We start from the raw sequence: 14949 nt of genomic DNA on the forward strand, positions 1-14949 counted from the left end.
AGTACATGGAACAACACAAGCATTCTGAGACCGGTACCTGCTATGACTTATTGTCTGTCTACCACAATGGAATACAAGCTCCATAGGGACAGGGAATTTGTCTTATCCATGGATGTGTTCACACCCCCGAATCAGTGCCTCTGGGGTACATGTTAAGCCCTAAATAAATATTTGTTAACTTGCACATATAAACAATGAAGACCTATGGGCCTTTTCTCAAATTCACAATGTGGGAATCATTGTTTTTATTGAATAAGCACCTTATAACATAACACTGCCACATGATTTCAGAGCCCTTATTTTTGTATTTACTATAGTACTGCTGCCAAGTGATACTACTTTTGTTGACACAGGCTAATAAGCAAAGTTCAGAGGGGCAGTTAAGAGCCAGAGGAACATAAGGTTTCTTACTCACGAGGGTTCACACTGGAATAGTCAGCACTACACTTACATTGCGAGTGATGCTTCATTTCAACAAATCATCACCCATGTAATTAAATCAAACCACTTTATTTGAAATTCATTCATTTTGTAGTTTTGTTTGTATTTAATTTTTTGTATTGGTTATGTAGCTATACGTAATTAGATATTCTAGATATCAGTCAATGGTACTTTGGCACCTTCTGCTGACAAACTTTAGAACTTTCATCGCTCGACGGAGTGTCCCTGCAATGAGTCATTCTTTATGGCTCAGTCAGACAAAGGCAGAATCCAAATCATATGCCTGGTGGGTTAGGCATTACCTCTAATAGGTGACAATGAGGTACAGTAGGCTTTTAGCCTGCTGTTACTAAGAGTAACGTACAACAGGTGGTATGACAGTAGTGCCCTTGGAATTTTCTCCTAAATATCAACTTTTGCAGTCACTTATAAATCAACAGTAGGAGCATTCATTACTAGGGAAATCAACAGGAGGGTTTAATCCCCAAAGTAACATGTCCCTCTATTTTCACCAAAGTGGGTATTTCCAATGATATTAATGATCATCCCTACATGGTAAAAAGCCAGGTAAAGAATTTGGTGTCACTGTGGTAGCAAATAGCACATTCTTTATGGAACCCCATCCCAAATTTTGGTAAATCAAATATATTACCAGTGTTTCAAAAATCTCCATCTCTCTGTAGCTCCTGTGCCTATTAAGTGTAACTCCAGGTAACCAGTTTAAATTGAGATAAGAGCCTTTGAAGAAAAAAGTTCTCAAGCTCTGAAGAATGTTTCAATAAATTCTAATATTTAATCTAGAATTTTTCAGAGATGAGGTATTTTTTGTAAACTAAGAAAACTTTTTATACCAGCAATGAACAACCAGAAACTGAAATTTGTAAAGCAATACCCTTTACAATAGCATAAAAAATATGAAACACTAAGTGATAAATCCGGCAAAAGATGGTCAATTCTGGTGTACTGAAAACTATATAACATCATCGAAAGAAGTTAAAGAAGACCCAAGTAAATGGAAAGATGTGTCATGCTCACAGGTCAGAGACTTGGTATTGTTAAAATACTGTTTCTCTCCCCATATTAATTTATAGGCTCAACACAATCCCAATAAAAAATCCCAGCAGATGTTTTTACAGAAATTGATAAGCTGATTCTAAAACTCACATGGAAATGAAAATGACCAACACTAGCTAAAACAACTTTGAAAAAGAAGAACAAATTTGGAAGACTAACAGTGCCTGATTATATAACTTAATTTAAAGCTGCAATAATCAAGACAGAGTGGGATTGACACAAATATTAACAACTACATCAACGGAGCAGAAAAGGGAGTGCAGAAATAGACCCACACATAATTGGCTTCTGATTTTTGATGAATGTGTAAAGGTAATTCTGTGGACCAGGGGTAGTCTTTTCATCAAATAGTGCTGAAACAATTTAGTAGCTGTTTGCAAAAAAGAAAAGAACTCTAACTCATACCTCTCACCATACACAAAAATTAATTTGCAATAGATCATAGACCTAAATATAAAACCTAAAACTGCAAAACTTCTGGAAGAAAACATAGAAGATCTTTGTGACCTTGGGTTGAGCAAAGATTTCCTAGATTTCTTAGACATGAAAAGCACAATTTAAAAAATAATAAACTGACAAGTTGGACTTCAAAATTAAAAATGTATGTGCTTTTAAAGACATTGTTAAGTAAATAAAAACTCAAGACATAGACTGGGAGAAAAGTCTTTGCCAATCATATACCTGGAAATTGTCTTGTATCCAGAATATATAAAGAACTCTTAAAACTCAATAAGAGAAATAACACAAAGTTTTTAAAATGGACAAGAGTGAATAAACATTCACCAAATAAGATACACAAATATCAAAAAGCACAAGAAAAAATGCTCAGCATCATTATAGAAATATTAAAACCACAGTGAGATACCCCTTATTCCACTGGAATGGCTAAAATTGAAAAAACTCACACTATCAAGTGTTGCTGAGCATGTGAAGGAACTGGAATTCCCATACACTGCTGCTGGGGATAAAAAGTATTATAACCACTTTGGAAACCAGTCTGGCCATTTCTCAAAAAGCCAACATACATCTACCATATTATCTAGCCATTCTACCATTTACACAGGAGAAATGAAAGCACATGTCCATGTAAACACTTGCATAGAAATGTTCATAGCAGCCTTATTTGTAGCACACTAAAATGGGATACAACCAAACTGTCCATCAACAGGTAAATGAAAAAAAAAAATCAATATCCACATAATGAAAAGCTATTCTGCAATACAAAGATATGAAATATCGATTATATGCAACAATATGAGTGAATTTCAAGTAATTACGGTGCTAGGTAAAAAAAAGAGACATACCATAGAATTTCACTAATATAAAATTCTAGAAAATGCAAACTAATGTATAGATCAGTGGTTGTCTGAGGATTGGTGAGGGGTGGAAGACAGGGATCGAAAAGGGACACAAGAAAACTTTGGGGTTGATGCGTATGTTCATCATTAGATTGTGGTGATGATTTCACACATACATACGTCAAAACTTATCAGATTGTATACTTTTAGTATGCGCAGTTTACTGTATGTCAATTAGACCCCAAAGGAGCTACTTAAAAGAAAAAAGGAAAACCTGTAAGTCTACCTCAACAATTATGCTCCCCAAACTTTTGATGTGGATCAGAATTACCTCAGATCCAGTAAATGATACCACTTATCTCTTCTTCTTGAAACTACTTTTTGCCACCATTTCCCTAACATTATTTCCTCTGGGTTCCTCTCCCACCGCTCAGAGCCTCCCTTCTCTGTTTTCTTCTTTGGTTTTAATCCTTCCTCCCATGTCTTATTTGAGAGCATCCTTTAGGGTCTACAGCTGGTCCCTTTTTTATTCTCACATACACTCCTTCCTGAGAAATCTCCCACACTCTTGACCCCAGCCACCATCTATATACAAATAAAGCCCAAATACGCAGTGCAGGACGTCCTCCCTCCTGAACTCCATATTTCCACCAGTTCCCACTGAACATCTCCACAGCACTTCCAATGTAATGACTGCAACATGTCTTCCCCTACAAACTCGCTGCCCAGCCTGTTATGGTTAGGTCTGTTTGTAGCAACCACCGTTTCCAGCCACCCGTGCCAGATGTGGCATAGTGGATGAGAGCATGGGCTCTGGATTTGAATCCCAGTTTTGCCACTTATTAGATATGTGTCTTGGGCAAGTTATTTACCCTCTCTGTGCCTTGTTTCTTCATCTGTATAATGAGTCTCTTCCATATAAGGTTACCGTGAGGATTAAATATGATAAACATTGTTTATACAGTGTCAGACATAAGCAAGTGCTCAATGATTACTAATTAGTATCAGTGGTGACATCTACCCCTCTCCGTTCAGTTATCAACAAGGGCTGTTCATTTCATCTCTGCAGCCTCCCTGTCTCCTTTTTTCCCTCTCTGCCATCTCCTGTCTCAGCCTCACCACATCCTGATACCACGAGATAGCAACTCTGATCTCTTCTCTTTATTCTTTCAAGTGCTGCCTAAGTGCTTCCTGAACCCAGCTCAGATCGGGCACTACGATAACCAGAGAACTTTGACTAGTTCCCCCTGTCCAAACTGCATAGTCCTTAGCAGGGCATTCAAGAGTCCATAAGCTTTGATACCACCCCACTTTTCCTGCTTCAACTCTTAAGACACTCTGGCCTGAACTCCATTACATTCAGAGCCTCTCAGTTCCTCCCTATCCTCCATAAACCCTGCCTGCCCTACTGTCCTGTGTTTGAGGAGACTGTTCCTCACCTACCCACCCCCCACGCTCAGCTCAAACGCAATTTTTTTCATGAACTCGGCCCAATCCCTGGCTGGATTATCAGTCTCTTCTCACTGCTTCCTCTGCACATTGTTCATATGTCAATCTGGGCGCTAACATTATTGTCATTTATATATTTGCCTGTTCCCCTTACTTACCTTTGTCCAGGCATTCAGTGAAGGCTTGCTGAATGGAGTGACGTGAGAAAAAAGAACATGACAGTCTGCCTAACAGCTGCTTAACATCTCCCTGGTAATGCCACCTGCTCATGGAGTTTCTTTGAAGATTGACACTTTACAAATTAGCATCCTGTTCAAGCTGAAAGAGCACCAGAGAGCCATCTCCATGGAAGGCACACAAGAATAGGAGCAACGCCACTCATGCACTCGTGGAGTGGGAGAAGAGAAGCAAATATGGTGCCGTGAACACTGACTGAATCTAGGGGATTCTAAACAATTCCTTCTGAAATTAGATGTCACTTTTCTAAGAGGGAAGCTGTTTACTGTTCACTGCTCAGGAATGCTGGCCAAGCATCCCAGAGATCCTCTCCAGTCTTATTATTTTGTAAATAAGGGTGCAGACTTTACAGCTGGCACTGAGACTTTGCATGGCCATGAAAAGTCCCTAGAGGAAGAATTTGCGAGACACTGACAGCAGCTTGTCCTTGATAGACTCTGCCAGCTCTTCACCAGGACAGACAGGTGCCAGGTGGGGCTGGAGACAGGGTGAGAACATGAGAAGAGGAATGAACCCAAGAATCAGCTGCGAATTCCTCCTCCAAATTTTCCAAATTCTCCAGGGGATTTTTTTGCATATAAAAATCATTTTTTTTAGTTGGTTTTTGTTAGTCAACCAGTATCCTTGGGAATTTTTCTTTAAAGCGGTCAGTGGCAACTCAACATAGTCAACAAGTCAACATCAACATAGTTTATTGCCCTTTGTTTTCCCAGCAACTCTGGACTTAACTCACAACCCACACCCCCATCACTCAGGGCCACCTCCCCCTGCTACCAGTGGGCTACAGGGAAGTGTGAGCAGAGCAGAGCTGAGAGCCCGAGCTAAGGCAGCAAGCAAAGACACGCGTCGAAGGGAGGAGGTCAAGAAGCCGTATCACCAGCCACTCCACCAGTGCCACTCGTGGCCACAATGTTTATGTCTATCTCCACTCTTAGAGGGCAGGGGACATGACTCACTCTCTTTTGTATACCCAGAATGTAGTCCAGAAGTTGGGTTCTGGTAGAATTACGTGTTTGTTGAACAAATGAGTAAACCAATGCATCTCTCAGAGAAGTATTCGGAGGAGGAAATACCAGAAAGAGTTTCTACATGTTGAAAGAATCTTGTTTCGGGCCGAGCCCGTGGCGCACTTGGTAGAGTGCTGCGCTGGCAGCGCGGCGACACTCCCACCGCAGGTTCGGATCCTATATAGGACTGACCAGTGCACTCACTGGCTGAGTGCCGGTCACGAAAAAACGACAAAAAAAAAAAAAAAAAAAAAAGAAAGGATCTTGTTTCTCCTTTGACAGTATTAGTTGTATCAATTATGTAGGAAGGAAAATTCACTTTTTTCTAGACACAGGTATATAGATACATTAGCATAATTATTAAGTAATTTTTAACTGAAATTTAGGAAATGTAGGAAAAATTCTATGACTGGGAATATATAGGAAGAATATACGTAACAGTGAGGTTTGCTTGAAGTCAGGTGCTTTTCCTTGCAGATAAACTGAATACAAAGAAATCTCAGCCTCCTGGGGTCATCCCCACCCCTGCCAGGTAAATAGTCATCTCTGGAAGAAGTTGGGAGATCCACTTTGCAATCCCTCTGCCCTCTGTAGCTGAGTTACAGAGTAACCTGCCAGCAGTCCTCTCAGAATTCATGGGGCTATTGAAATAGAGCAAAGTCCACCAAAAGTTCCACCGAGATATGCTGAGCAAAGGCCAGAGCCCCAGAGGACAGTAAGAGCAGAATCAACTCGGAGCAAAGCTGCCCTGGTCCCAAGTGTGAATCCCACGGTCCCAGCAGGGTCTATGCGGTTGGCAATGAGCCCCGTGCTGTCAGCTTTCGTGAGCGAGCTCCCCGGCTGGCTCCTGTTCTCTGGGATCTTCCTGCCCGTGACGTTGCTGCTGCTTCTCCTCATCGCCTACTTCAGGATCAAACTGATTGAGGGTAAGTGTGAAGCCACACAAGGGGCTGGACGTCCTTTGCCACGGCACTCCTTTGGAACACGCCAATGCACAGTGTTTCTGGGAGGCCTGGAGAAACACGTCTTTTTGATTTGTAGGTGCTTCTCAGTAGGTCCTCTCTCAAGATCCTTAGTGAATTTGGCAAAGTTTGATGCTTTTAGCAGTGGCTCGTGTGCTAGGATGCGACAGCCTGCAGTAGAGACCCCTTCGCTGTACGTAGTTCCTCACAAACTGTGAATCAGCATTTTCACATGTGGTTGCTTTTCTCTGTCTCTCAAGGTAGCAGATTCACCAACATTAAAACACTGTTCGTGGTCTGCCTTCTCTACGAGACAGATGCATGTGTGCTTGTGCCTGTGTGTGTGTGCCCCGAGTGTGTAAGCACACACTTCTTTCTCAGCTACTGAAATGTTTCTAACACTGTGCTATCTCAGTGTTTGGCAAATGTAAAGCCCTAATAGATATTTGACGTATGTGTAAACTTTCCATGAGAGTGTGGTGTTAGGTACAAAAAAAAGAAAAATCAGGAAGGTTACTGTGACTCAGAATGGGTATTAGGGTCCTGGATTGAGGCTATTTATTCTACTATAATTAAAATTAATGAAACTTGGCTGCGATTTGTTAGACTACATTTTAATACTATATCCAGTAAACATTAATATCATAGAAGTTAATAACCATTTTAGCAATACCGAAAAAACAGTCATATTTCTTAATTTGGAGGGTGTTGTATTAAACTACTAAAAAAACAAATTGTAAAACCCTTCCTCTTCCACAAAAACTTGCCAAGGCCAAGCAATGCCTTCACGTATGTTATTATATAAACAGACGTTCAGAATCTAAAATGACTAATACCATAACATATAACCTAAACTCCAATAGAAGTAATAATTAGGGATATTTGTTTCTAAGACAAAATTTAGAACATAAAGAAATCCTAGAGGACATAGCATATATTGTAGAATCCCAAGTTTTCCATAGTAACCTGCTCCAATATCCCCCTAGCCTTTTGTTTTTGTGTCTCATTTTTATGAACAGCTCTCTTGTTGAGTGATAGACCCATATTCTCTCACTCTACAGGATTCATGTGATAAATCCCTTTCTTTATTAAGTCAGTTCATTCTTCACTGGCCCAAGACCAGTCTGAATGTTCTGCCTCCTAGATATTCATTACTACTTAACCCTAGAAAGAGCCTCCAAAAAGAGAAAATTAGAAATCTCCAAGATCCTAACTAGGGCTTCCCTTCAGAGTCTTCCAAGTTGGACTAAGGCCCAGCCACTGCTAAGACTTCCATTTTGAAAGACTTTTGAAGTTGTTGCAATGGCCACTGTCAGTCACATGCTTTGCAGGTCCTTACAGACACTGAGCACCCAGGGGACAGTAAAAGGATGTGATGTGATAGCCAGGGACTTGAGTACTTCATGTGGTTTCCAAGTTTCATCTCTGGCTGCCTCTTTGGCTAGGTAAAAATTTCAGTGTCTCAAAAAATGTATCAAGCATAAAATAAGGCAAACAGGCTAAGATAGCCTCATGGTTTTAAAGTCTCTTACTGGCCTCTATTTACCAGTTATTATAAGATTATTCAGTGGGACATCTTGGTATGTGGGACAGACTCTGCAAAGAGGTCAAATCTTGGTTTTATAGCTGTACTAACCCCTAGGAAAATACTTATAATATGTACGAATCAAATGGATTTACAGTATTTTAGATATTTAGATCATCCTGAGGTAAAAACTTATCACATTCCTTCAGAATAGCCTGGAGAATCCAACTCACATTGCAAGTGTGTCTGGGCATCACAGGAGCTGGTGCGAGGGAAAAGTTTAGACAGCACAGGGCGCAGAGGAAGCGCTCAGTGTGTGCGAGTCACTACACGCACTGCACAGCGGGCCCCTTCGTCTACAGCACATCCCTGCCCCTGTGAGTTGCCCAGAGGTCAAGTCTCAGACAGAAATTGTTACCTTAAGTTTATAGCTCAACAAAACTGGAACTGCTTCTGAAGGATTTGAGTGAGGGGAGCAGAGGGCCCCAAAGACCTACTTTCTCTTCACACTTCCTTCCAGCTTTGTTCCAAATTCTGATATGCTACTGAGATTTTCCACAACTATGAGTCTGGCCCTTCCCTCTCAAAGCCTCCCCTCTTTGCAGCATCATATCTAACCCAAGGGTAATGAGGTCAGCTTCACACAAGGGCCAATGATCTCCGGGCAGAGTCCCTTCACCAACTTTAAGCTTGCTCCAAACTTGCCCCATACTCCTGGATAGCAGTAGTCCTCATTCACTTACTTAACAAGTGTTTGTGAATCTACCATACGCCAGGGATTCTCCTAGATAGTGGAACAGACTTTTACTATGGGTTTTTAGGATTGAGAGGAAACAATCTCACTTCTAGAAAACCACAAAAGGCATCTGGAAAAATCTGCCTTTCACCAGAGGCAGATCCTCTAAACAGCTACAGGGTACCCCAGCACTGCAACGAGCCACCTTTTCTGTTGTCTCCCAGTTTTACTGGCTCTCACTGAAGTGTGCTTGGAGCTTACAGGCTACACGTAAGGAGTACAGAGTGAGGGAGGAGGTGGAAGGACCTAATTATTATGGCATAACAAAAATCTGTGGAAATTATTACTGGAAGGAATGCTAATAACTAGGAGCTCTATGTTACTAGCGGCTGCCAGTGAACCATCTGAAGGATGCCAAGAGAGGAACGTACAGCTGACTGGACCACAATGGTCCTCCCTGTTGTCAGTTTTCATTCTTGGACCACAATGGTCTTCCCCTGTTGTCAGTTTTCATTCTGTTGACACTGGCCCCACCGTGCTGGGGTGAGGGAAGTCAGGGCCTTAGGTATTGTCCCTTACAGGTTCCTGGTCAGGGTGGCAGCTGATGGGCAGCTTGTGCTATACTCACATCATTCTCTCAAAAACTTTATATTCAAACCACCCCTTACATTTCCTTCCTCTCCCAAATGGAATCTGTGCATCTTTTTGGAGTAATTCTTAATTCATTTTCCAGTGTTAGCAGACAACCTTAGACTGTGAACATTTTCATTTTTATGTGGATCTGGTCCCTTTAATTCCAGATTCTTGCTTCTCGAGGAGGTGGGAGAGCCGTCTAAGAACATGTAGCTGTTAAAAAGTTATAGTTCTTTCTGAAGCCATTTTCCTAAGGGTAAGTAGTAATATCCTTCCTCCAGTTTGAAGGCAATGAGATCACTTTGTCCAAAATAAAATATCACCAGTTTGTATCTTCATTTAGCAGCATCCACTTAAAAACTGTAAACAGATGGCAAATGTCATGTCATTAATCTTCCAACCAGGGTTATGGCAAATGTAATCATTCCTATTTTGTTCATGTAAAGAGGACATTGACAGATTAAATGGTGTGTTCACAGAACCCCAGAGTCCTGCATTCTAAAACAGAAAACAAGCTCGCTGTCTCATACATCCTAGTCACTTGGACAGGCGAGCCCTTTTAAGATGTGATGGAAAGCATGTAGGGGTATCGTAATCGTTCAGTATTACTCACTACACTTCAAGCCTTAGGAGGTAATGGTGCATGTAAATTTAATTAGTATTTAGAGAACATCAATTTTCTCACAAAGAAAGAAAAATCTCTAACATCCTGCACTCTTCAATCTGTGTCAATTGTCTTGACAAGTAGCCCTCGAGATCAAGTTCTGAGCCTTAAACTTTCCACAGCCAAACCCTTCACCAACCACTTACATGGGCATTTTGCATCTCCTAGGGTGGAAGTTTTGATTATCTTATCTACCCAAGTCCTCAGATTCCCAAACCTCTACTTCCAGTGCCAACCCCCACCCCAAAAAACCTGATGCGTCATCCTGATCAAGAACAAATTACTCTCTAAAATAACATTACCAAAAATAGTCATTATATTTTTAAAATCTTATTTATTCAATGTTGTTGGGAGAATAGAATAGCTTGGCCAGGGCCCTTGCCTCGGGTCCAGTTGGGTGTGGTTCAGCATCCTTTGTAAGCAAATTTTGTGTGTGTGTGTGTGTGTGTGTGTGTGCAAATTTTGTGTGTGTGTGTGTGTGTGTGCGTGCCAATGTATCTTTTTAGTTTTGTTGCTATTCTTGTGTTCTTTGGAGAGAAAGGAGTTTTAGTGAAGCAGGCAGGCAGGCGTCTGCCTCGAGTGTCCACCCAGAACAGCCATGCTTTCCAACCTACGGCTCCAAGAACCTTTTGGCCGGTTATCTAGCTCATAGACCTGCGCGAAAGGGTCTGGTGACCCAGCCTGGCATGTGTGGGGTCTGGGGACCCAGCCTGGCACGTGAAGGCTTTGTGACCCAGTCTGTTAATGAGCTTGAGGGGTCTGGGAGCACCAGACCCAGCCCTCGCTCAACAATTGACCCAGTCAGTGCAGGATTACCAGCAGGTAAAAGAGCCCGACAACTGGCATGTTCACCCAGCTTTACAATTGGTGCTGTGAGGATTCCAAACCTTAGCCTAGCCAGACAAATTGGCATAGTCAGCAGGATTATGCCACAAACGTGTAAAAGTTTCTGCATGGAATTAGATCCAAAATAAGGTCAAGTAATTGATCAGGTTCTGGCCTGCAGCAACTAACGTTCTAAAACAGACAACTAAAGTATTGAAAATATACGGGTGGCTAGGCATCTTTCACTGAACTTCATATATACATTTAAGTGGTAAGCAATCAAAAATATACATTTAAGTGGTGAGCAATCAAAAAGGAAAAAAATAATTGTTTGAAAAAAGCAGGAATAACCTAAGGGTTAGCAGAGTAAAATTAAGAGCTCAAGGTATGAGCCAAACCAAAGGGCTTTGAATTCCAGCTCTGTAACAATGGTCACTACTTAACCTTCTGAAGCTTCAGTTTCCTCATGTGTGAAATAGCAGGACATAGCTGGTGTGGGGATTAAGTGAGGTGATATAGATAAGGTTCTTAGCAGTGCCTGTTCTGAACAATTGTTAGTCATTATTACCCCTGCTGGCTTATAAATTTCAAGAAGGCAGTTTCTGTGTCATAATAATAGTAGCTGTTACTTAGTCTTGGAATAATTAAGTCAATTGTCCAAGGTCACCCACCTGGAAAGTAGTAGAGACAGGATTTGAACCCTGGCTGTCTGGCTCCAGAGCTAGTCCTCTTAGCCAACATACCACCCCTGGTGATATAGGTGATGTATCTGTTGAACAGATGAATCCTTTTGGCCCAAATAAACTTACCACCAACTTGAAGGGCAACTGTAGGAAATTTTTAAAGGAGAGAATTTTATAAAAGCTTTGAAGGATTTGATTAACCTCTTTACATGATGGTACTTCAAGAAGTTCACAGAAAAACAGAATTAAAAATAATACAAATCTTTCCAAAAACTTTTTGAAGTACCCTCGTATAACAGGAGTAATTATTAATGATGGTGATTCCTCCCCAAAAAGATCTACGCCCGAGTCAGAAATTACATTTCTTTACCCATCCCTCAAAAGGGAAAACTTCATTGTTTGCCGAATTTGTCACAATAACAAATTCAGGTGTATGCAAGGCCACCTGCCTATCTAATCTCTCTGCACACCCTCCTAAACAGACCCACTGAAATGGACAAATTGCAAGCTTTCGGGGTAAATTATTTCATTTCTCACTCTCCACATGGTGCCTAACACAGACATTTTATTCACTAAATAGATAATTCACTGTAGACTGATGAGCTTCCTTTTGGTCTCTCTTTTCTAGTTCTCTACCCTTATAGCTCGCTTATTTTAATCTCATTGTTTAGGTCACCCATTTTCAGTCTACAATTTGTATTCTCATCCCTGTTCAAAGCACCTGTTGTGCAGTTAGCCTCTGCTAACTGAAAATAGAAGGGAAGCAATTACTCATATTTCAATGAGTTCATAATCTAAGCCATGAAAGAATATCTTTGAAATGGCAATGATCTATGTGGAAAGGCAATGTAACCCAGCAGTTGAAAGGGTGGACTCTGGAGTGAGACTGCCTGGGATCCAATCCTGAGTCCGTCAATTTCTGTGATCTTGGGCAAATTGCTTCATATTGATTTCTCTCTACCTCCATTTGTTTATCTGTAAATTAATAATAATGGTGACTCGCTCATAATGCCACTGCAAAATTAAACAAGGCATGCAAAGGGCTTCACACAGTGTCTGGCACATAGCAAATACTCAACAAATACTGGCTATTAAGTCTTGAGGCTCACATAGCCTAGCGCTCATCACCATGCAACGCATATGCACCCTCACCATGCAACGCATATGCACCCTCTCCTAAGACGACAGGTCTGCAAGAATCCAGCCAGGTCAGGGAGAGTGCATGTGTCCTGGGGTGCACAGCATACAAAGTGCCTGGGAAGGAATAAATTGCACAAACTTCATGTGGGAGCCAAAGAGTATTTTTCAGGTTCAAGTCTATGAGCATGTTTATCACCTCCCATGACGTTATAAGCCCCTGGTTACTGACTTGATTAATTATAATTCTGAAAATAAAACTTTTAAAAGCAAAAGCAGGATCGGTTGTGTGTGTTGGTCACAGTCAGGAAGAGAAGGGTCTTTTGATACACTAGGAAGATCTTGAGGAATACATGTCAAGATCTCAAGAGAGATATCAGGGCTAAAGATCAAATTTGGTTCTCACCAGAGAGATAATAGTTGAAGCTACAGGAGCAGATATGAGTACACAGAAAGATGGTAGATAATAAAAGCCAAATGGAAAAGAGTAATGGGGGCGAGGACAGAGAGGGTTTGTGTCAGATGCTACAGTAGAAAGAAACGGGATTAGAAAATGCCACGAGATTTAGTGATTAGGATGTCATTGATGAGTTTTAATATTTTAGTAGAACAGCTTTAACTGAAGTTATATTTTAAGGAGTTAAGGAACGTACAGGTTGTGGAAAGTTGTAATGGTCAGAGTTGTCAGTAAAAGATGCCAAAAGGTAAAAGGCAGACAACTAATTTGACTTGTCTAAAGACCATAAGTGTGCAAATACGTTTTTTGGGAGGGTGGAGCAGGAGCAAAAACCCTGTCTTACTCATTCCCATATCCACAACCCCTGACATGTAGACCTGCTTAATAAATGCTTATTGAATGTGGGGGATCTTAACACTTAATCTACCAAATATAAAATACACTTAGCATGTAACACTTTTTATCACAGTGGCCATTTGTCCACTCTAACCAGGGTCATTCTTTAGAAAGAAGCATTTACATTTCACTGGAAGTGGCTGAGCAGGTAAGGAGAGATCCTGCAGTAGGACTTGCTCTGAAGACCTGGACTTCTGTAACTCACCAATCCACCAGGGTCAGAAATGCTGGCCAGTAACCACTTACAAGCTATAAATGAACAAAAGCACTCAGCTGCCTCTGAATTAACTGATATTTTTCCTTTCAGTTAATGAAGAACTCTCCCAGGCTCCTGATCGCCAACACAATCGCAGGAATGGCTCTTCCCTGTACCAGAGAATGAAACGAAAATGACTGTTGGGGATGGACCAATGACTAAAGCACAATGAATTTCTACTGGCCAGAGAGCAAAGGTCAACATTCAGCTAATAAAGTAGGCTGATCAGCTAGAACCATAGCAAAAATAGAATACTGAGATACTTGTTCTGAACCATACTGAAAAGGGGCAGCTATTATCCAAAAGAGGACTTCTGTGAGACTCAGCTTAAAAGTTCCTCAGAAAGTACCAAGAACACCAGATTTTCTTGGATACATTCCATGGACTGGACACACTATTTTTTAAAAATTTTTATTGTGACCATGTCTACTCTGAAGGGTGTACTTTAAAAATAAAATTCTTAAGCATCATATTACATAATCCCATGGAAGCCCACATTACTCTGATTTTAGGTGAAGAAACTCTGGTAGAGATCAAATGAATAGCAAAAGATTAGCGTCTTGGAGAGAGATCTATAGAGTCCCTATGCCAGAGTATTCCCACTTGTTTCTCTTGCAGGTCAGTAACTTTTAAATGACACCATTCAGGTCCTGAGTTTGTTTCTCTCCTTTTCCCAATTGCTCTCACAAATCATCATTGTGACAAACAATGCACAAAACAAGTCTCCCAATACTAGGTATGGATCACCCATGAATGTAGCTTTCAGCATGATGTAACTTGGAATTATTGGCAATTTGGTGGTGGAAAAAGGAAAGGAGAACAGATTGTTCACATAATTAATGAGGAGAATAATTCAAGGCTTTGCCTCTAAAACAAAAATACCAAAGAACCATTTATATATATGGAAAGAAGGCAGTGTTCCACTAGAATTCTTCTTTTTTAATGGGAGCCATAAAGAGCCCACATACATCACTGAAAATAAACATTTAATTCAAGGTGGTAGTTAAAATAGATTGTGGTTACTATTGCACTCTCCACATTTTCCTAGTGAACATTAACAAAAGATGTTCAGTACATCCGAAGCCTAAGTCTGGTTATATTCCAAACTTTGCAACATGACTCTAATAGGCTATTAAGTGATTCACTTCATAAAACATAATCAATTTGGT

The 14949-nt window shown here is 40.8% G+C and overlaps 1 protein-coding gene across 1 annotated transcript; it reads left to right on the forward strand.

Annotated features, from left to right (window-relative positions):
• Positions 1-6189: 6189 nt before the first annotated feature.
• Positions 6190-13917, forward strand: SMLR1 (small leucine rich protein 1). Its single transcript, XM_063098361.1, is given in 3 exon segments — positions 6190-6231; positions 6234-6432; positions 13832-13917. Coding segments are annotated over 3 exon segments (327 nt in total).
• Positions 13918-14949: the final 1032 nt, after the last annotated feature.

This window comes from Cynocephalus volans, chromosome 5, assembly GCF_027409185.1.
Source record: "Cynocephalus volans isolate mCynVol1 chromosome 5, mCynVol1.pri, whole genome shotgun sequence".
In the NCBI taxonomy this organism is placed as follows: Eukaryota; Metazoa; Chordata; class Mammalia; order Dermoptera; family Cynocephalidae; genus Cynocephalus; species Cynocephalus volans.